This window comes from Uranotaenia lowii, chromosome 3, assembly GCF_029784155.1.
Source record: "Uranotaenia lowii strain MFRU-FL chromosome 3, ASM2978415v1, whole genome shotgun sequence".
NCBI classification, from domain to species: Eukaryota; Metazoa; Arthropoda; class Insecta; order Diptera; family Culicidae; genus Uranotaenia; species Uranotaenia lowii.
Genome location: NC_073693.1, coordinates 198105674 through 198130331, shown reverse-complemented (window position 1 = coordinate 198130331; position 24658 = coordinate 198105674). Strand labels below are relative to the sequence as shown.

Below are 24658 nucleotides of genomic sequence, written 5' to 3'. Positions count from 1 at the left end.
GGTATACACGATAATTCTCGCGCAGACCTTCGCAAGAATGGACATCTTGTGTGGATGTGCCAAAGCTGTAAAATGATGGTATCTAAAGCCCGCTTTTCCAACGCTTTAGTATCAACAAACGTTGCAAATAACACCCTGCTCGACTCCTTGAAAGAATCTCTTAAAAATGAGATCCGTGAGAGTATTCTTCAAGAAGTTCGAAATGAACTCCGAGCAAATCCTCTTCCGGTGAACGTTTGCGCAACTCCAATCCTCAATCCGAAAAATAGGTCATCTGTGAGTTCAGCCGTTGTTTCATCTGCCCATCTTAAGCGTCGCCGTGAAAAAAACATAGTTGTGGACAACTTTACTGAACGACAAAAAAAATTGTTATGTGCTGTAGGTACCGGTGCAGCCAATAATGAAATCGCCACCAACAACAATCTTTATTCAACACCTCCGTCATTTTGGTTGTATCTTTCTGGCATTCTTCCTAACGCGCCCGATGATAGTGTTCTGCAATTCGTTCGTTCTCAACTTGGAACTGATGAAGTCCAGCTCAAAAAGTTGGTTCCTAGGGGCAGAGAAGTCAGCACGCTTTCGTTTGTATCGTTCAAAGTTGGTGTTTCGCTCGATTTGAAGGACAAGGCGTTGTCATCCGAAACTTGGCCAGCAGGAATCCGTTTCCGGCAGTTTGTCGATAATTCGCCTGAGAGTTTTTTACCCATTCCGAAGCAGCCACGACTCGATTTCAAACCGAACCAACAGACACCCTTTGCGACGCCAATTTGAATGGTCAACTGAACGCTGACAACCGTCACTTTGCCGAATTAGAATCCGCCGTCACTACCTTGCCTTCATCAGTACCACCTCCTCCTGCAACATCCGCTAACTCATCTTTGCAAAATCGCTCTATCGTTAGCCATCAATTAACCGTATACTATCAGAATGCAGGTGGTATGCGTACAAAAACCAATCAATTTCTACTCGCACTGTCCTCATGTGAATACGACATTGTCATGATCACAGAAACTTGGTTGAAAGATGACATAGCAAGCTCTGAATTAGCTTTGAACTACAGTATTTACCGCAATGATAGAAATTCGAACACAAGTCAGCTGAGACGAGGTGGAGGCGTATTGATTGCAGTAAGGCATGGCATCGATGCAGTCTCTGTAGCAGTACCTGAATGTGATCATTTAGAGCAAATCGTTGTGCGAATCAAGGATCAATGCCGTTTCGTCTACTTGTGCTGCGTTTACTTTAGACCTAATAGCGAAACTACTCTATATTCGTCCCATATGTCAGCAATTGATCGATTAACGAGTTCGGCAACCAGTCAAGATATTATCGTCGTAGCCGGGGATTATAACCTACCGAACTTAAACTGGAGTTTTGACGAGGATACTAATAGTCTCCTGCCGGTAAACGCCTCAACTGAACAGGAGCTGGCTGTAATTGAGTGCACTATTGCATCTGGTTTAGCTCAGATGTGCTCTCTCGTTAACGCTAATGGCAGAATTCTCGACTTAATATTCTTGAATAGACCAGATCTTGCAGAAATTGTAAACCCACCACACGCCATTTTAAAAACTGATCGACATCATCACCCTTCAATTTTATTAATTGACAATCCTTACGGAGCATGCAGTATGGAAATAGTTCACCCCGTATCTTGTGAATTAGATTTTATGCACTGTGATACCGATCGTGCGATAGAATCGTTAGCAGAAACAAATTGGATCTCTACTTTTGCCAATCTGGATATCGACAGTGCTCTTTCCATATTCTATGACCACCTTTGGGGTATACTTCGTGAGTGCACCCCTCCCAGACGACCAAACCGACATAAGCCGTTTAAGTTCCCTTGGTGGAACTCAGAACTTCGTAGAAGCCGCAACTTAGTTCGGAAAGCCCGGAATCGTTACTTCAAGGATAAATCTGATCATAACAAGACTATCCTATCTGGTTTAGAAGTTGAGTACTCAACCCTGCGTAACACTGCCTTTAAACAATACATTTTAAACATCGAACGCAACGTAAAGCAAGATCCATCGAGTTTTTGGAAATTTATGAACAGCCGCCGCCTCAAAAATACGATTCCATTTTCTGTATCGTTTCATGGACGCATCTCGAGTAGCATCAGGGAATCCGCTGATTTATTTTCGGAATTCTTCAGCAGTGTTTATAGCTCGTCTAATCCTGATTGCGCTGATACCTATTTTGGAACTCTACCGAACTACGACGTCAGGCTCCCACAACCTCTATTTACCGATCAGGAAGTGTTAAACGTACTCAGTTCGCTCGATCCATCGAAAGGTCCAGGTCCAGATGGCATTCCATCGTCATTGGTTTCGAGATTAGCTGTATCTCTTGCAACACCGCTTCGTTTAATTTTCAACCGATCAATCTCAGAAGGTGTTTTTCCTAGCCATTGGAAAACCGCTTCTATATCGCCGATTCATAAGTCTGGGAATGCGCATCGTGTGGAGAACTACCGGCCAATTTCAATCCTCTGCTGTTTTTCAAAGGTGCTTGAAGTTTTGATGTACGAAAGGCTCTATTCAGCAGCTACTCCGATACTTGCCGAAGTCCAGCACGGTTTTACCCGGAAGAGATCAACGTTGACCAACTTGATGTGCTATGCCAGTGACTTGCATACTGCAACTGATAAAAAACTGCAAGTGGACTCAATATACGTCGACTTTGCCAAGGCCTTCGACAAAGTACCTCATATGGTCGTGATGGAGAAAATAAAACGCTATGGTTTCCCTGAATGGGTAAGCAAATGGTTGCACTCTTACCTGCTTAATCGTCAAGGCTTCGTAAATATCCGTGGAGTTCACTCCACTATGTTTACTATGCCGTCTGGTGTCCCGCAAGGTAGTCACTTAGGACCACTTATTTTCGTGATTTTCATAAACGACTTAGCAACCGTCCTTCAATCGCCAAAACTACTGTTCGCAGATGATTTGAAAATCTACCGGATCGTTGACTCAAGAGTGGACTGCGCTGCCCTCCAAGAAGACATTAACAGACTTCTCGCATGGTGTGGAAAACATGGAATGGAAGTAAACGCTGATAAGTGCAAGTGCATCAGCTTTTTTAGAACCAGAAATTCTTTGGTCTTCGATTACGCTTTTGGTGACACTCCGCTCGAAAGAGTTGTCACAATTAAGGATCTTGGAGTAACCTTTGATCAGAAACTCTCGTTTAATCAGCATATCGCAACAACAACAGCTAAAGCCTTCGCTCTGTTTGGATTCCTGCGACGAAATACTTTGAGCTTTGAGGATCCATACGCTCTCAAGACAGTGTTCTGCTCTTTGGTGCGAAGTGTCTTGGAGTATGCGGCACCAGTTTGGGCACCCTACCACTCTGTCCATATCGAACGAATCGAACGAATTCAGAGAAAATTTCTTCGTTATGCGTTGCGTCAACTGCCATGGAGAGACCCTGTAAGGCTACCACCCTACCCACAAAGGTGTGCTCTTTTGTCTATACCGTCCCTTGGCCAAAGAAGAACATATTTGCAGCGAATGTTTGTATACGACATCCTGACAAACGCTATAGACTGTCCACAATTGCTCCAAAGCTTGAGTTTGCACGCCCCAGCCCGCCGTTTGCGTAATCAAACCACCCTTTGGCTTCCTAGAAACAGAACAGTTTTTGGACAAAACCACCCGCTGAATCGATGTTGTCAAGTCTTCAACGATGTTTCACACTTGTTTGACTTCAATGTATCCAAATCAATGTTTAAATGTGCAATACGTAACGTTCCCTAGTTTTAACATAGTTTTAATTTAAACATAAGTTAATTTTAATATTCGGTCTGTATGGCAGCAGTCAAAGACTTAAATAAATAAATAAATAAAATGGATTTTTATAAAGAATTGTAACTAAACAAGAACTGAGTTTGGAACGAACCATTTGAACTTTAAAATTAATTTATCGAATACTTATTTTATACATCGAAAAGTTGTAAACCATGCAACAGGCACAATGATCAACAGAATTAGCAAAAAACAAATCTTAAATCTAATATCCTCTAACTTATTACTTAAATTTCCATTTTATAAAATCGTTTAAGTCATTAAAAATGTTATGCTGATATGAAATATTCTTCAAGAAACCAATTTCAGTCTTAATTTAATTTTGTATTTCTTGTTCTTGTTCAACATCAGATAGGTTTTGATAAATTACACAAGACCACAAAATCTTCATTTTTCCAAGGTTAATAAACTTAAAAAAGTAATTTAGTCTAATTTGAGTGCTCTGAATCTAAATATGCAATCTTTCTATCAGCGTTCAACTGTTATTGAAATAACTTTTCAAAATAGGTTAAGATCTTTTAAGGAAATTCAGGATATTTTTTGACAAAACTTGAAAACAACAAAAAAAACCCGATTTAATACACTTATCAGTGGATTGGAGGCTTTCTTACAGAGTGTCAATTATCTTTGGAAATAAATGACACAATAATGGATTCCTTATTTCTGAATTATTTATTATTAATCTATAAAAAAGATTATGATTAAAGAAAATCGATAGCAAAAATTACTAAACTCAATATAAAAAAAAGGTGCCCAGTACGTTTTTTGGAGGATAAACGAACTTATTTTCAACGAGTTCATTTATAATCCAAATAATTCAAACTGTTAAAGTTTGAGAGCCACATATCTCGACGCTCACTAGTGGTCAAGGGGTTAACCTCCTAAACTCTCATGCTAGATGGCGTGGGATCGATTCTCTGCTGTTTTTTGAAATTTTTGTCAAATTTTTGATCGCCTTTGTAATTAATTTAGCGATTGCTGGCTACTGCTGCTGAGCAAATGGCTACCTTTTTTGGAGCCAACGTAAGCATGATATGTTCTATGGAATAGAAAAATTTTAAACAATTTTGTTTTTTTTTGGTTTTGAGATAGGTCCTACAAGAAAAAAAATCCAATTTTTTGATACTAAATTCATCAAAATCGTGAAACCTAGAATAGGAGTTAATGTGTTAAGAACGTTTTTATGGAACATACAAATTCCCGGACATCATCGTAACTCGTCGAGCTGAATCGATTGGTACCTATAAAGTGGGGTCTTGGACCCTTAATTAATGATATCCCCAACTGACCGTTCCCTATGCCTTTCTGTAAGAAAGCCAAAAAACATTTTGAAATAAAAGTTTTAAATGATTAAACAATTTTCTTCAAGACTTAAAGTCTAATTTAGAGTTCCGCGAAAAAAGTTATAGCAATTTTCTATTTGTTTACTTTTCCTATTTAACGAATTTTTAAAGAAGTTTGAACCAATTGTATTATACCTTTATGCAACAATGTCAAAAATAATTTTATGATATCTTTCCAAATTTTCAAAAACTGTCGAATTTTACTTTTTAAAGCCATGCATCATCATTATTGTCAAAATATTATTTTTTAATTGAATGAAGTTCTATAAAAGAAATCAGAACTAGTTTTTTTTTCTCTAATGTAAGGTTTAATCTACCAAATTAATCATCAAACATGTGCACCAAAATGCTTCTCTTTTGAGTTATCAATAAAATTTCTTAAATAAGTTAAATAATGGTAAGACGTGATTATTGAAAAAAATCCTTTATTAAAATACCCTTTTCATCTTAATATTTTTTTTCAATTTTTAAATGAATTTGTCAAATTTCACAGTACAGTTTTTTTCCATTTTTTTAATCAATTAACCAAATTTTAAAGTAAAGATAACTTTTAATAGAATTTTTTAATTAGTTTGTCTATGTTTTTCAATTCTGAATTTTTGTGTTTTAAAACATAAACCTTTATTTTTTTTTCCTTATCAAAAATTCACATTTCAATTCGCGGTTTATTTTTTTTTTTCATATTAAAATTACATCAACGCTTGAGTTGAAAATGAAGATAAGAAATGTAAATTGAGATGAGTAATGAAATATCAATTATTATCATTTTAATAACAATCAATCATGGTTAATTTTCTACCTGATCTGACATTTATTTATTGGACATTATCCGAATTAAGATTTATTTTTAAATCTGTGTTTTGGAAATATTAACATATTTTAAATTTGAAAAAAAATGGACTGTTAAGATATTATTTTGAAGCAAATTTCTAGTTCAGAGTAAGGAACATCATTATGAAAAATTTATCAATGACTGACCAAAAACATCATTGATTCAAAACATCCATTGTAATTTGATTGATTTATTTTATCATTAAAATTTTTGATTTTTTGAGTTCGTGTGAAAGTTATAAGTAGGGAAATGATGTTAGAAATCAATTTCCTTCTTTATTGTGTAATTTGATATTGTTATTAATGTTGTTAATGTAATTCTAATAAAATTTTCAACGTTTCAAAAAAGTACTTTCTTTTTAGTGGTAAAACAGGCAGCTCAATCAGTGGGAAGCATTCCGAGAAATCAGAGAGATTAAAAATAAATCACATTATTTAACAGGGTGAGCCTAATTTTAAAGGAAAACTACCATTGCTGTGATAAATATGAACTATACTATCTATTTTTTCTAAAATCTTTAACATCATTGGAAAACCCAAAAAATGGGTAAAGCGTCCAAAAATAGGACACTTCCGGCCATGATGTTCTATTTCTAGACCTTAAATTATTACTGGGCAAATTTTCATAAGTGCATAATCAAAAACCTATATTGAGCATTTAGATCATTTTTTGTCAGCTTTAGGTAAACAAATTACAAGTGAACACAAAAGTCATTCTTACTACTATGCTGCTGAAAAATGTGCAAATGAAGAAACAGCTTTAGATATTCATAACAGAAAATGAGGGGTTTATTTGAATCGTTGAAAATGGTATTTTATATTGATAATAAAACATTTGATTAGATTTTTTTTTTTGAGAAATATATCTTTTTACTGGCAAAGGGTACAAGTCTAGTACCAAAACAGGAACATTAGGTTCAAAGTAGGAAATTTTGATCATCCATATCTTTGTAAATCTATCAAAAAATCGACAAAACCAAGGATGAAAATTCTCATTGAAACTTGCAGATAAGACCATTAACTACGATTATATATCACCGCTTAAAGGGTCCAAAGTAGGAAAACTAACCCCTAAAGAACTATTTTGAACTTAAAATGTTTTAATCATTGTACGCAAATTATAGAAAAAAGTGATGAAAATTTATTCGGACGGCATGCCTAATTAACAGCTTTTGCGATTGTACAACAAAGGTGCCAGGTGGTTTTGTCAAAAATTAGTACACCACCACCGCAAAGAAAAATAAATCTGGTGTTTTTAGGACACTACTAGATTACATAAACATAGGTGAAATACAGGTGCTGTAAACGCCTTTATATAGGCAGTATTTTTTGGCTGGACTGCAGACGTATCGAAAAACACCAAATTAATATCATCTACACCGAAGATTACCATCCGTTAAATGGGTTTAAATATTTTGTTGCAGATTCATTCGATGTAACGACAAATTCGATTCTTTTTGAGATGTTTTGTTTAAATCAGGACTATGCAAGATATCTTGAGGACCAATTTTGAAAAATCAGGTCAATTTACGAGTTTTTTAAAAATCAAGACGGTGTTTCGAAAATCAGGACTGCTGTTTGTTAGGGACTGTGTGTATGGGATGAATAAACCCAAGAGGCTTTAAATCCTCAATATCAAACAAAATATACAGAAATACAGTACACATTTTTAAAAATCAGGACACCTGACACCTCTGACAAAGCTCCAAAAAAATTCCATTTCTGTCGCCAGATAGCGCTATTCGTGTCTCCCGTTTTCTCGTTAAGTGGTGTATATCGGTTAAAGTATATCTGTTTTAGTGATACAGCGTTCCCTGAATTTTTTTTTTTAAATTACCATATCACTTAAATTTTGACTGACAAACACGTAAAATTATACAATCAAGATTTGAAAGTTCTAAACCTTAAGAAATTTTTCAGAATTTGTCACTAAGGTTGCCTGTGTTGCCTGTGTTTTTGACAAATAAAAATCTGTAATTCTGTTATTTGATCTCATAAAAAGAGAAATCACCGTGAATTTGTTTTATGAAATTAATTTGCGGCTTTATCGATGAGGGTTAAAGAGTTGAAATGAAAGACGGATAGAAGATCAGAAGAAAATTCTAAGGTGGTGAAAAGAGCGAAGAGCATTTGAAATAGAAGCTTGACCACATACTAAATTCTTTGTCCCGCACCAATTAACTGTTTTGAAGAAGAAGTAGCCAATAGAGGAGGCACTACGTTTTTCGATACAGTTAACTGTTTATTGTTTATTGTTTATTGTTTATTGTTTATTGTTTATTGTTTATTGTTTATTGTTTATTGTTTATTGTTTATTGTTTATTGTTTATTGTTTATTGTTTATTGTTTATTGTTTATTGTTTATTGTTTATTGTTTATTGTTTATTGTTTATTGTTTATTGTTTATTGTTTATTGTTTATTGTTTATTGTTTATTGTTTATTGTTTATTGTTTATTGTTTATTGTTTATTGTTTATTGTTTATTGTTTATTGTTTATTGTTTATTGTTTATTGTTTATTGTTTATTGTTTATTGTTTATTGTTTATTGTTTATTGTTTATTGTTTATTGTTTATTGTTTATTGTTTATTGTTTATTGTTTATTGTTTATTGTTTATTGTTTATTGTTTATTGTTTATTGTTTATTGTTTATTGTTTATTGTTTATTGTTTATTGTTTATTGTTTATTGTTTATTGTTTATTGTTTATTGTTTATTGTTTATTGTTTATTGTTTATTGTTTATTGTTTATTGTTTATTGTTTATAAAAGACCATCTGACGTAAGTGTCTTAATGGTTTACTTAAATCTAGGTCTATCTAAACTTACATTTTGAGTTTTCTAATTAGCTGTTTCTTAACTGGTCACTTATGTTAGATTCGATCAAGCGTTTAAATGTTGCAGTTGAGACATTAAAGTCAAAAAGAGCATAATGGCGTAAGAAGCTGATTTTTGCGGAACGTAAGGGGTCGTTGCTGCCAATGCGTGTATTTCTCGATTCCAGTGAAAGCCAGTCACGGTTTCGCAGAGCTCTTTCTGGGGCATAAATATTACAGCGGGAGAGTATCCAGGAACAGTCGATTTCGTTTCTGAGAATTTTCGCCACAAATAGTGATTGACCGATGGAATGGCGATCAATTATGGATGGTTCGACCGCCATGTGAATGCACATGTGTCGAACGGACAAAAAATTTAGCCGTAGTGTCTCCTCTATTGGGTACTACTTCTTCAATACAGTTATTGGTGCGGGACAAAGAATTTAGTATGTGGTCAAGCTTCTATTTCAAATGCTCTTCGCTCTTTTCACCACCTCAGAATTTTCTTCTGATCTTCTATCCGTCTTTCATTTCAACTCTTTAACCCTCACCGATAAAGCCGCAAATTAATTTCATAAAAGTTATTTGATCTCAAAATTAAATTTACATAGCAAAGGTATTCTATGAATTTGATTTAAAATATGAGGTAAATAGTGATTTAAAAATTCATAACATTAAAAGTATGTGCAAAATGCATAAATTCTATTTATAAAATCTGTGAAAACTTTCAATATTTTGTGATCTGTGAAAAAATTCTGAAAAATCACAATTATTCTGTGAAAAGTGAATATTTCGACGCTGGAAACAGTACCAAAAAGTGCCGCTTTTTAACACTGAATTCAGTGATTTCATTTTTCAACCTTAAAGGTGCTTAAAGCACTCGATCGGTCTTTTTTTTTCTTCAAGTCCTAAAATCCTATCCAGTGATTACTTCGACCTATTTTAAATAAAATTCTTCATATGTACGTCAAATTAAGAGAGAAAACAACGCTGTCAAAACATCAACTTTCCAGCCATAAACGCAAATAAACCGGGTATGATGGTCAGCTCGCGACAACAAGTAGAAAATTTACTCTAGGCACAAGTGAAACTAACTCCTACAAGATGGCCATTTTCGGATGAAGGTATTGTTGTTTAATTTCGTTGTTCCATCATTGACGCCGAGGAATTTGGCGCATGTACCGCATGGTTGGCAACTGAAGAAATTCGCCGGAATGTAATTACTACCAGCTGGGTAGATGGAAGTGCCGTGTTTTATTTATGTTTAATGCATGAGCAGCGTAGCAAACAGTAGAAGCGTTTAAATAATATTTAATAACCTGGATGGGGTTTTAGCTTTGGCTGACCAATTTTCTAAATTTCTAGTTTAAGGCGGAACACGGGAAAGGTGTTCTGGTGCGGATTTTATTCTACCTGGATAGGTTGATTAACAATTCATAGATTTTTATAACTGTAATCTAGATAATACGAGGATAAAATTAGATGCTAGTACACCCTGAATTCCTTGAATTCCATTTAAGTTGGGTATTAAACGTATGAATTCATCAGAATGTTCTAATACAAGACGCGTCGAACTTATGCTGATTGTAAAACCCGAGGAAAATGTACAGGCATTATTTGATTTATTTTCGTGGAATCGATATAAGCTACGAGGGATAGGTTTTCAGCTGCGATGTTGTTTCTACTTCAGCTAATGACGATACCTTAGAACGGTTGAGCTATTGGTAAAAAATATCCTTAATAACGAATTTGACATGGGAACTGCTCAAGCTTGTCGAACTCCGAGAATGCCAATATCTACTTGTTGTTGGTTGACACAGAAAAGCTATGAGCATGCAACGATTTATGGGCCAGTCACTAGCCATGTGCCGCCGAGTGTCTAAGAATCTGATATCGACCTTGTATGCAAATATGTCGTGTCTTATTTGCTACTAAACTCGTACCAGGTGCCATTGCTGCTGTCTGACCCCCTGTTTTCCCAGTGCAATTATTGGACATAAATAAATAAAAAAAACGGGCACCCAGCTGTGCGAGTCGAAACTTGTCTCCAATAACCGGTGCTGCGCTCAATAAGCATAAGATCTTATAATAATAAAGCAAGTTGCCTCTCACTATACCATACTAACGGTTTCGTTTGTACGACTTTTTTTCCTCCTCTTACAGATACCTTAGCATGTCAGAACGCCGTGGAACGAAGGCCTTAGAATTATGGTGCCGCCGCGTCACCGAGGGCTATAAGGATGTTCAGGTCACCAACATGAGCACCTCCTGGCGGGACGGCCTTGCATTCTGTGCGATTGTTCACAACTTCCGACCGGATCTGATGTAAGTATACTCTGTTTCTCAATTCCTGACACTTGAGTTGAGATCGTCAGAGAATGCGAATTCTGAATGTGATCTAGTTGGAATGATAAAGACTATTTCCATTTAAATTTACCAAACAACTGTCAAATGAAATCATACTCTGGGGTCTGGAAAACATACATGGTTTTAAACCAACTGCATAGCATCGTGTCAATGATTGGACCCCCCCCCCCCCCTACCCCACCAAGCTTGAAGTCATATTTTCGACAATTCCTATATCGTCCATTCAATGGCCCACTACATGCCCAAATTGCTATTGAACGCACTGAAATACAACAGAAACCGTCACGTAGCTGATTGATTTCTAATTCAAAGAAATAATTGAAACGTCTGGAACCAGACAATGCATTTGTTGCCCATTGTGTATCCAAAGCAATAAAATCTAATGAGTTCCGTAAGGAGTGTTTTATCGAGAAGATTTTTTTTTCGGTCGCTAAGCTAAGACGCGGAAATTTTTCTGTTCTGGCACCATATACCATGAAGCAGTGCACTCGCTTCCAACTTTGACCAGCTGCCATTTCTGTCGGTGTTGATATTTTTTCATGAAATCTCCACAAAATTTAGTTCAACTATCCAACTAACACTCCACAAACTTTTAAGAATGTGCTATGACTGAAAAAAATACAGCTATTCTCGTGAAAAAGGGAAATTAGAGATTGCTTCACCAAATTCGATTTTTGACAATTTTCATTGAAAATACTTGAAATTTGACCAAAAGATGTAAAAATGTTTATCTAGTATCTGCCCGAGTTTCATCAAAAACGATTGACGCGTTCAAAAAAGGGACCGGTTTGAAAATGAGGTTCATCTTTGTCCGACAGAAGATTTCATTCTTTTTTTTGGAAGATATCGTAATCTTTTTTTTTTTTGATTTTTCGTTCAAAATTACAAAATTCATCACCTAAAATATAGTAAATTGATAGAAACTTCATTACTGCTTTGATTGGAAATAGAAAATATTCAATTTAGAAGAGATTCTAATGAACGAGCGAATATAATATACTCGCTTAAAGTTTATGTATGTATCAAATTAGTATGCATTTTTTTTCAGGTGGTTTCTGAAACCCTGTTTTTCTTATTTTATGCTCTGTTAAAAAAAAACCTATTTCCAAACAAATTAGGAGTGAAGTTTTTATCAATAGCAAATATTTTTGTAGGTAAATTTAGGGTTTTGTGAAAAAAACCTCAAAAAATATTGTTTACGATATTTTCCATACAAACATCCGTCCAAAAAAGAATGAAATCGCACGTTGCTTTTTTCCAAATTAAATCGGAAGAGCATCACACAAACTTCCAAAATTGACAGACTGCTTCAGTATTTGTTGAGAATCGTAAAAGCTTAGCCATTTCTCGTATAATTCAGCAGGTATTTCAGAAAAAAGGTAGGCTTAAAAGCGGCACGTTATTCAAACGAACGGCAAAATTCTGCCTACGGTTTTTAGCCTTTTGCTTATGAAACGTATTCCTTGTTCATTTGAAACGTATTTTCAAGCAATTTTGCACGGGCTAGTGATATAGCTCAGTTGGCAAGTCAGTTGCTTCCTGAGCCGATGTCCGTGAGTTCGAGCCCAAGAGTAAACATCGATCACAGTTGTACCGGATAAGTTTCTCAATAACTTTTCCGCCAACTTCATCGTTGATATAAGTCGCGAATGACATGAAGATGTTAAAACGACTATAATCGAAACAAAAAAAAAAAAAAAAGCAATTTTGCTTTGAAACAAAAAACCTCCCTGAAGGAAACTTGCTTTTTCACCATCTTATAGGATTCAATCGCCCCCCAAAAAAATAAAACCTTCAGTTCCGGTAGCTTTTGCAGGGAATTGAATCCTTTTTAACTTATGAGAAGACGGCGCAATTGCAGGGCTGGTAGCGAGTCACTTTTTAGTGACTTGGTCACGTTTTTTGGGTAAGTCACTAAAAAGTCACTTTTTTCATCATTTGGTCACTAAAGTCACTATTTTCCGAAAAATGATCACTTTTATCACCAAAAGTCACTTTTTTCACCGAAAATAAACCAATGAAAGAGTAATTTGAATTGCGCGTGTTAATATTGACGGTAGTAACGGTAAATTACTTGATCAGTCAGTCAGAATTTTTTTTCGCCTCCGACGGAATTTCAACATAAATCACCCTTGGCTTGAGACATTTCGATCTACGACATTATTTGACGTTCATGAATTGAAACTAACTTTGATTGTAGATTTTAATTTCTAGTTCAATCAACCTTTTGTATTGGAACTCAAAACTTGATATACAATAACCCATCTCGTCTTTAGAATGGGTTTTTATTAAGAAATGTAACTAAGATTGAGATTGAAACGAACCATTTTTTTTATTAAAAAAATCTTTTATGTCATAACAAATGTTATGTTGATATGAAATATTCTTAAAAAAAAATTTCACACTCAATTTTATTTCGTGTTCTTTGTTCTTCTAAATACTTAAAAAAGGGTTTTAAAAATTTACACAAGGCCACAAAATTTACATTTTTCTTAGGTGCAATGAATTTAAACGGTAATTTCAACTAATTTGGGTTCCCCGAATCTAAATATGTATGCAATATTTCTATCAGCTAATGACTTTTGAAAATAATTAAAAATCTTTAGAGAAGTTTCTGCTTTTTTTTATAAAAACTCAAATCAAAAACATATTTTAAAAAATAAAAGTTTTATATGAATTGATGAGCCATTGAACCATTGAATACGAAATGCTTCTCCATTAACCCTTTCCTTCCCACGAGGTTTTCCACGTTTCAAAAATAGAAATATTGATTTACAGCTGAAGTTCTAGAACAAAAGATGCATAATTTAAGCCTACTTTAATGATCCATTTGATAAATTTGGGTTTTGAGGTGGATCATATGTGCTCCATTGGGAAGATAACAACACATAGGGTGCAAATGAAAAACAGGAAATAATTGCAAAAAAACATGGAATTTCATCACTTCATTGATCACAAACTAAAATGATCCTATTTGATAAAAATCTTCTTTGGTGCACGCATCCATCGAAAGTCTATTTATTGAAATATTTGAAATTTTCATTTTTGCCTTGAACAATGGGCGCCATGACACTTTTCGCAAGGAAAACAAAACATGTCGTTTTTCGAGAAAATCACGAACTTTTACAAATATTTGGAAACATGTGGTCATTTAAGAAGATGAAATAACTATCCTGAAGCGATTTTTTTTTTGTTGACGAAAAGATTTTCATGAGTATTGATGAGAAGCTTCACAAGAAGAAAAGTACGTTTTGTTCCCAGTGTATCACTAGCGATCCACTTTACTTACTCACAAATTTATATGTTTTAGTAGAAATCTAAGTAAACCTTCAATTGATTCTGCTTGCATATGCAACCTTCTGCACGTCAGTATTTTTATTTGAGGGAAATTATAAAAACTTGTCAAGTTATTGAACAACAAATGACGACTGGATTTAAATTCGAAAAAAATCCGACTTTTTTGCAGCTTTTGGTGTGCCAAGCAAAACCTAGCCAACCGAATTTCTTCAAATTTCGTGCAATGTTTCTTCACTCATATCTACACATCCGGTGAAAAAATGGTGTTGATACAAAGCGCCCAGTTCAAGTGCGAGCTGTGCTAAGTTGTGGATCTCCTGTGCTACCATGGGAAGGAAAGGGTTAATTTTAACAAAAAAAAATCTTATGAGACAACAATTGATTGGTGTTTTTTTCAATACATAATATTTAATTACTTGGATCAGGTTATTGCTTCTTTTTTTTGCATTTCGAACTCCATGTTTTCAAGCGTGGCTAGTAGAACGAATTCCGCATCGCCAGTGATTGCTACTCCGTGATTGACCGAGGCCATCAGCTTTGATCAGAGGTCAAATGAATGGTGTCTGGGATTGGCAGCACATTCACAATGTCCAAAACTGATGCTCTCTCTTTGAACATCAATAACGGCGCCGGCCACGTCCTAGTAGTCAATAGATAGATTGAAAGAGAGAAAAGGGATTGAAAGATTTATAATTCATGCCTTAGGACCGAGGTCACCTATGCATCCTAGCAAATAATTTTGGCTTGGAGATTTGGGTGGAAGGATATGACCAGGAGACACTTTTGACAAGTGTGATCAATAATTTGAAATTCTCTTCTACGCTACTTTTATTTGTGAATGGAATTAATCTTATTTCTTTTGAACTTCTTGCTATCTAGCTTTCTGATGTTTTTCTATCTTACACACTTTCTTATCTATCAATGTTTGATTTTACTAGTAATAAACTCTTTATCACCAAAACTAAATGTGTTCGGCTGAATTTGACAAAATTTCTAGTTTAGGACACTATTTACCAAATCAATAATTTAAGAAAATAAGCACCAAAATGGTTATAGTGAAACATGTTTATTGAAAAAATTCTTCCTGAAATGTTTTTAAAAACTAATCTTTTTTATTTCCATATTGTTTTTTCAACTTTCAAATAAATTTACCGAATTTTATTGTACAGTTTCTAATCAACTTGCCGAATTTTTTTAAATCAAACTTTATAACTTTTTAAGACATATTTTTAACAATTGTTTCCTTGTTTTTAAATTTTGAATTTTCGTGTTCTTCAACCATAAGCTTTTAACTCCAAATTTTTAATAATAAAACATAATTTCAACCTTCTGTTCTTTCAGGACCCAATATTTTAATCAAAAGAGACAAAATACTCAGAGCTTGTAATTTAAAGCTTAAAAACCTGCGATTGAAAATTTGAAAACTTTTTATTAATATTTTTTATATGAAATCATGTTTTTTTGTTTCGATCATGATTTTTAAATTGATCTAAAAAGTTTGAAAAATTGTTCTAAGTAGCAACTTTAAAAATAAATTTTAATGCGCAGTGTTAACTAACTTTGTATTTGATTTGTGCTTTCAATATTAATAACAAAAGTTTTGAACTCATTATTTTTAATTTTCATAAGTTTTTATCATTCACGTAATTACTCATTTTCTAAAATTTCTTTGTCAGTGTAGTTGAACATGAAGTTATTATTTAAGCTTCTAAATTAAATTTTTTTGATAACTGGAGGATTTTACTTTATTAAAGGTTTTATGTCTGGCTTATATAACTGGCACTTTTAAAATAATTATAAATATATTCTTCTTTTTATCAAATTACGAACATTGAATATATTCTGTTCAAAATTTATTTCTTATTCAGTAATCGGTAATTCACATTTTAAATGGTGATTAAATATTTTTTGTTCAAATTTATAAATTACAGCAGAATTTCTCCATAAACTTCCTGTTGAAAATGAGGAAAAGAATTCCAAATTGAGATGAATAAAAATCAACAATTATTATCATTTTCCTAACATCTATTCATGATAAGTTTTGTACAAGATTGGACATTTATTTTAGAAATCCGATTTTTTTAATTTTAAATTGGCTAAGAAATTCTCTTGAAACTAATTTATTTCTTACTTTCTTGACGTATCGAAAAACATTCATTGTAATATGTTTCCAAAATTTTGTTTATCAGTAATTTTTTTAGTTTATGTTTTGAACATGAGAGACAATCGGTGACTTTCCTTATTTTTGGTATTGTCACTTTTTTCGGTCCTCGAAGTCACTATTTGGTCACTTTTTTCAAATTTTGGTCACTAAAGTCACTACTTTTTCATTGTCAAACCGCTACCAGCCCTGCAATTGTCTAATCCGAGAAATAGCGATCTGTTAAGGTTCATAAGAGTGCGTACTTTATTTGGCCATGCAAAAACTGACTGAAGAACTGAAGAACGTATGCAATTTTTCGAAAAAAATTATTCAACAATCATTGTATCAAAAATACAACAATTTATCGGTATACTTCTCATGTGACTAAAGATTCTGGGCTTGTAAAAAATTTATAGCTAGTGCATACTAGACTGCCCCAAATTTGTATGGGAAATTCAAAACCTGTAAAATGTTATGCGCTGCAGGCTGAAATTGATCCTAGTCCTGGTACAAGATCTCATGCCAAATTTGGGCCAGATCGGATCACGGGAAGAGGTCGCTCAACAAGCCTGAAGTTTGTATGGGATTTCGAGACATTTTGTTCGGGAGAAACATGAAAAACCAGTTTTTCATCAATAACTTTGGTTGCTGTCGGCCGATTTCTTTCAAAAACGGTTTTTCTTGAAGCCTAAATTAAGAAAAATATTTCATCCGAAGACTGCATTTCAATTAGAGTTAAGATAAGAAAGTTATTAGGCTTCAACAATGGGCTAACTTTTTTAAGGATGGTATTCATCACTGTCAATGAGTCGAGGCGGTCGAACATATTGACGCCTCATTAACAGTGCTGAATACCACCCTAATTCATAGAGTATATTTCCAATTTTTATTTGTATAATGGTTTCATATTCTCCCTTTTAGTTATCAACATACTTCAACAGTTTCCCCCCAGTTGCTTGATAGCATAACATGTGATCAAATGACAAAAAAATGAATTCTTTGTTTTTTTTTATTTACAACTAGCTGATCCCGTACGAACTCCGTTTCGCTTTCAACCATTTATATGTGAATGTGAGTTTGCGCTTATGGGAGACTATTGTTCTTGACCTCAACACTAAAATTGGATATGAAATATGAACTGACCGTTTTATAAAATCCCACGAAATTATTTCACAAAACAGTAAACAGTGAATAACGACGTTTATAATGTCAACGGCTCAAAAACAGGCCTAGCAGTTAACCTTTCAAATCTGTTCGGGTCAATATGACCCGAAATGCACATTTAGATCATCTTAATCTTCATTACAATATACTGAAGAACTGAGATTTTCAACAGACTAAGTAGAAAATAATAATCGAATTGACGAAAATAAACTTTTGAATCTCAGAAATTGGTTTATTGAAAAATGAGATACAGCGAAGCATGCTAAAATTGAATGTCATTTTTTTTTTTAAGTAAGATTCTTTTCTACTGGAAATTTTGGGATAGCTGTCAAAATTTTCATCTGACAACAACATATCTGTATATCATCGTTATATTCCATCACTACAACTTAACTCAGGATCATATTTTATTCAAAAAAACTAAGCCTGAATGGTTGTTACTCTTAGACAATATCATTAGTTTTTATGAAGCTTCCAAAATAATAATTTTCAAAAAAAAGCTTATTCCAGATTTCTCACGTTTTTTTTGTAGATTCTCTAAGCTGCAGCTTTTGTAAACTGATTGACAAACAGATGCTATTTGTATGGATTGTAAGATTTACATGTTTTGAAACGTTCTGTGCGAAAAGCGAATTAAAATAATTTGCTTTGGATTTATGCCGCTTGCAGAAAAAACCCCATCTGAAGACGGGATTGGGTTCAAGAGGGTTAATCCAAAATTCCATAATTTCAAACTTTATTTTTCATGAGCGAATGAAATAATGTGTACCATTCTATTCATATCATTGTACCATTGTACTTCTTATTACGTTCATGAACATTTAACTGTAAGTTTAATACCCTGCTTTGGATGAGTGGTCCAAAATAAGTCCCTAAGGAAAAAAGTAGAACCTATTTTTGACATGGGCCAAATTGCTATTGAAACAATTTGTTCGGTTTTTTTTGTGCTGCAAACTAGTTTATAATAGTTTTTTTTTATAGCTGTTAACATGTTTGTAGTTATTAAATTCATCACATCACACTCGGTCCAAAATTAATCCTTTACCATATAGGTAATCGAAACAAACAAAAAAATACTGTCTTTTAAAATTTTCATATCATAGATATTATAGAAATAAATGTACAAAATATTCCACGGTTTATAGTTCATTGCCTTAAGAGTTGTTGTTAGTTGTTGTGTTTTCATTTAATTTGGCCTGAGAAACGTGCCTTAAGAGTTTTGAGTGAGTAATATGCTCTATAATAGGGTAATGGACTTATTTTGGACCAGGAGCCTTTTTCTGGACCAGTGGCCTTATTTTGGACCACCTTGTCTAGCTCTCTTATACAGCACTTTATCATGAAACTTATTAACAAATATAGTTGAAACACAGGCGCTAAATATATCGCACTAAAATTTATCATGATTCGTTGCTTTATAAGAGAGCTAGACAAGGTGGTCCAAAATAAGTCCACGGGCAAGAGATGAACCAGCTGAAAGCTGAAAATCTCTATAATAAAGACATTAAGAAAAAAGTCCGCTGGTCCAAAATAAGTCTGTTACCTTTCTAGGTACCTATCATAAACAACTGTTTAAGCTAATAGAACTTTTCTTTCTTTTCAACTCTTTTTAATTAATTCAATCTGGAATAGTTTGTAATGTTTAACTGTAAGTTGAAAAAATCATAACTATTTTTGCGATGTGTTCAACCACTAATCAATTCTTATCTCATTCCACCCATTTCGTCATCCATTCAGAGATTTTGCCAGTTTGAAGAAAGACGACATCTACTACAACAATGAGCTGGCATTCAGCATAGCTGAGAAGCATCTCGGCATTCCCTCGCTGCTGGATCCCGCTGATATGGTCAAGTACGAAGTGCCGGACCGTTTCTCGATACTCACGTACCTCTCGCAGTACTATCGGGTGTTTAGTAATCAAGGTGAGTAGGAACGAACCGGGGCGTGGATGCGTGATCTGCCTAAAGTGTGGGCGGTTTGTAACAATTCGCTTTCGTCGGTTTCGAGATTAACTATATTCAACCGGAAAGTTCACCGACCATTCAGTAAAAAATTCCGACAATAAGTTTTATAGTTAACAACAACAACACAATTAAAGTTTTTTTAAATTTTTTACAAATTCAAGTTTAATTTAAAGTTTTTTTTAAATTTTTTTTCAAATTCATGATCAATATCCTAACGATTGAATTCGTGTTTTTTTTTTTTCATTCCAGAACCAACGAATAAAAAAGTAGCAGAAAAGGAGTCAAAATCGGAAAATCTTGACACCAAGGTGAGTGTGACGCCACAATCTTAGATTCTTTGAGCTCCTATTCGCTCCTAACCCATCCTTCTAGCTAGCTCTGCAACGGTCTTTAGCCACTAGTAGTAGAACAAAATTGTGTGTATTTGGTGTTTGTGTTATGTGTCTGGGGCTTTATGGTAACTATCCTCGCAAAAGAATGGTGTGGTGTGGTGTCGGTTGGTTTCTGGCGGGATCTCGGGTTTATAATCTGTACCTAGCAGCTTAGCTATAGGCTTACACAAATCTTGGCAGAATATTAACCAAACGTGATCAAATTACTAACAAGGCGCTATCTCCTCGTCGCTACACCATCATCAGTTGAGTTGAGCGAAATTTTTTTTTGCAACATCCTTTGGCTAGGGAAGTTTCCGTTGGAACCGAGCGAATGTTTCTACCTAACGTGTATGCAGGTACAGAGCAACAGGTCCCATCATTATCATTATCATAATTTACACTCTAAGGCCACGGGGTAACGCCAAGCTGCTATGACGGGGAGCAAAGGGAAGGTACAATTTGCGGCTTTCTTTGAGAAGGAATCTTCGGTTGGTTATGCTGTATTAGGGTGTGCCAATTTTCAATTTCCTCATTATGAAATCATAAGAAAATTTAACGTCTTATTGGGTTCTGACGTGGGTTTATAATATGAAATAATATTTTCAACTTTCGCCTTAAAAACTTCAAACACTTCATAATTGTACATTACACAAGGCCACATTTTTCAGAGGTTTACGGAATTTATCAGCTAACCTTTATTAATTTTGGGGCGCTGATTCTAAATATGCAATAAGTTTTTTTTTTCTATCTGTTCTTATATTTCAAAAACCATATTCAAAAATTCTCTATCTTTTGTAAGTATCACTCCTAATTTGAAATTCTAGGTTCCATTCCCATAAATATGGTTATCGTACTACTAAGGTTTTCGTTGCGGAAATAGGCTCATGAATTATTACAGGTTTTTCAATTTATATAGGGTAACGGACTTATTTTGGACCGGGTACATATTTTGGACCACCTTGATGCTGTTTTCCAATATTTCTCTCATAAATCATGTATATTATGAAAATTTTGAGCAAATATAGATAAAGTGACTTCTTATGATTCTAATAATATCTAATATTCCATTTAAATAAGCTGTTCAGGGAGAGAAAATTGAAAATAAAGTTTTGATTTTTCACAATTGGGCCGAATCAAGCCCATTTCAGGAGGACGGATTTTTAGTGTCAACTTCCAAGAGGTTTTCTGCATAACTGTAATGGATTTTAAAACTAAAAACATGTTTACAGCTATGATAAAACACAGGAAAACTAGTTTGCAAGCTCGAAGACCCAAAAAAACTTGTTTTAATAGCAATTTGAGCCATGTCGAAAATAGGCCCTATTTAATTCCTTAGGGACTTATTTTGGACCACTCAACATAACCCAGGTATTAAACTTGCTGTTAAATGTTCATGAACGTTATAAGACGTTTTACGACGATATGAAAAGATTTATGCACACTATTTCAATGGCTTATTATAAATGAAATTTGGAATTTTGGCATTATTTTTATTTTATTAACCAGTTAAAGCCCAAATCCGCCTATGGCGGGGTTCACTTCAATCGGCAATAATCATGTCAAACATTTTGTTAACGTACTTTTTGTGCACTATGCTTTAAATTTCGTTAATCTAATAATCCACACTAAAGGCAACTGTTTGATAAGCAGTTGCCAAAATCTACAGCTTAAAGAAGCTTGAAAACATGAAAAAAGGACATGCACCAAGTTTTTATGAAGTCATTATTGACTGAAAAATAATTGACAACTTGGTCTAGAAGGCACAACCACTCAGGGTTGATTTTCGAGAAAAAAATAATCTTGGTTAGGTAGAAAAGACGAAATATAAACCTTGTTTAGAGGAGGGGTTGGGGAAAAACGACGACAAATCGGCAAATATGCGACGAGTTTAATTTTTGTAATAGTTGAAATATCTCAGTTAATAGTAGTATAATTGAAACAAAAAATATATTGAACTTATAGCTTTAAGATAGCCTTAATAAGTTTCAAAACTAAGGGAAAAATTGTTGAAATAATTTAAAATTACAAGCGAAAAAGTACCGAAAATCTTATTTTTTCAGCCCCTTTGGTTATGCAATTTTTGAAAGAAAAAAGCTATTGGAAAATTTACTCCATCGTTAATTTTTTGCCGTAGAAAAAAAGTTCTTTTAAAGTTAATACTGAACTTTTGTAAATTTTTCAGAGAAAAAAATCTGGCTTTCAGATGATTAAAAAGGTCTCATAGTTCTCGCACATTTTTATCTTTTTTAAATCTGTGTATTCTACAGAACTTAAGCAAAATCAAATCGATCAAGGTTTTGGGAATCAAACACATCAATTGATGTCGAGGAGTTGATGATGGAGCTTATTCTGAGAGTCACGTTACGTGATGTGCACAATTTCACATCGTTGTGCCGACTCCAGAAAACACTCTTGGCTAGAAGTTTTAGCTCAAATGTCCTGTGATCTTCTCATTCATACTAACGTACTCTGAAACATTTCCTGGAGTCAGGATAAAGAAATGGAATTTTGTGAGTCACATCACTCGACTCGCAGAATAACCGCAGAATGTCAGACTTTTTTAACTTATAATTGGGTCGCCTTAAGGAGATTTGCGTTCTTAAAATTGATCCTAAAGAAAAGCCAACTGGCCAGTATTTAACACTGCAGAACAAATTTCGTCGAGATTGCAGTGTGCTGTAGGAATTTTAAAAATATTTGAAACACACTATATAAAGGAGGAATTTTTCTGTTTTTTTTTCTTTTTTTTTAATCGAAAATTACTGTTTTTAAGCATAAGTTGTAGAAACAAAAACAGATGGTTGTAGTAAGAAATATTCAACAAACAAGTGTACCTTAATAGTGACTGGGGAAAAATTGAAAAAAGTTAGTTCAGAAATGAATTAATGTGAAAAAGAAAACTTGACTAAAAGAATAAGAAAGGAAAAGATTAACTGAATTAGTAGCATAATTGCGCATCAATAGCTGTCGTAAATATAGCAAAATTTAGAAAAAAAACTTTCTTAGTTTAAGGGTGGTCCAAAATAGGTCCAGAGGGTGGTCCAAAATAGAATCCTGGTGGTCCAAAATACCGACCAGAGTAATGATCGAAGAAACGAGCTTTTAGGCTTAAATCTTGCTACATTGCAACAAACGACGATATGTTTCGATAGAAAAGGCCTTGATATTTGTAATGAACGCAAAAAGCAGTCAAAAATTGTAAAATATACTTTTTTATTTCAGAAAATGGCATAGCCACTTCCCGAAGCGATCAAAAATAGGTCCGTTACCCTATCTCGCGTGAGCTTTCATCACGTCGTATGAAACAAAATGTAAACAAAAAGGTTTATAAGGAAAAAAAATGCAAAAACTGATATAAACTAGTCACAACTTCTTTCCATTTAGAATATTTGTAGCCTGGACAACATATTCTATATGTGAAATAAATTTTTAAAGTTTTTTTTGATAACTTTTGCAACAGTTTTCTGTGAATTCTTGAGATGTTTCTTACGACATAATGAAAGCTCACGAAAGATATATAAAAATGGATTTTTTTCCGTTTGTCTCCTATAGATTAGGAAACTATTGAACCGATTTTCTTAACACTTGGAAGGTGGGTGCTTTTGAGGCCGGGGAAGGTTCCTATTACAGTTCGAGATCCCTCCCTCTAACTGAAAAGGGGGAGGGAGTCTCCAAAGAAAAACGAAATGTTTGCATAATTTCAGAACCATTCAAGCAAATGATACCAAATTCGGCATAGGGGGGATTCGGCCAAGAGGAATATTTCTTTGAATGTTTGGTGTCTTCCATTTTTCATAAGGGATATAGAAAAGGGGAGGGGCTCTCTTACAATTTTTAACATAATTCGAGAATAAGTCAAGCAAATGGTACCAGATTGCGCATATGAGGGTATTTGGATACGAGCAATGTTTCGATGATTATTTGAGACACCTCCTTGCTTCCAGTGGAGAGATTGAAATGGGAAGAGGGGCTTCCATACAATTTTTAATGCGAAATTCAATAACTATTCGAGCAAATGGAAACATATTGGCTTGGGAGGATATTTGGATATGGGAAAAAGTTCTATGATTGTTTAAAATTCCTCCCGATGTGTATTGGCAGGATAGGAAGAGAGGAGGGTGTCAAAACCAATGTTTGCAATACTCGATAACTGATCAAGCGAGGGGAATCAAATTTGGCATGTGATGGTATTTGGGCGAATAAAGTGTTCCCAAAATGGTTTGAAGCTCCTCTCACCTTTCATTAAAGGAACTTAAAAGGGGAGGGGGCTCCCATACATTTTTTTTGCAGTACTGGTGAAATAATCAAACAAATGGAACCAAATTTGGCATGGGACGATATTTGGATACGGAGACTCTATGGTTGTTTGAGACCCCCTCCTTGATCTCATAAATAAATAGGAAGTTAGAGGGCCACCACAGTTTTGTTAAGATGTCGAGAGTTGGAGAACCCTCCAGTGGGGGGATGAATAGGTCAGAGGCTGGCTCTTATACATTGTATGCCTTACTGGGGTAAAATTTGTCATAGGAGTCAAGTATATGAAAATAAGA

The 24658-nt window shown here is 34.2% G+C and overlaps 1 protein-coding gene across 9 annotated transcripts in view; it reads left to right on the top strand.

Moving 5' to 3' along the window:
- The window catches only part of LOC129756263 (MICAL-like protein 1), a 105777-nt gene that overhangs the window by 62372 nt on the left and 18747 nt on the right, over positions 1-24658 (top strand). For 8 of the 9 annotated variants that reach the window (XM_055753078.1, XM_055753074.1, XM_055753073.1 and 5 more), the window contains exons 3-5: positions 10963-11124; positions 19508-19692; positions 19984-20042. In XM_055753078.1, coding sequence (XP_055609053.1) covers positions 10973-11124; positions 19508-19692; positions 19984-20042 — 396 coding nt within the window. In that variant the 5' untranslated portion in view covers positions 10963-10972. Of the gene's footprint in view, positions 1-10962; positions 11125-19507; positions 19693-19983; positions 20043-24658 lie in introns of those variants that run through there. The other variant, XM_055753081.1, reaches the window with a different exon arrangement.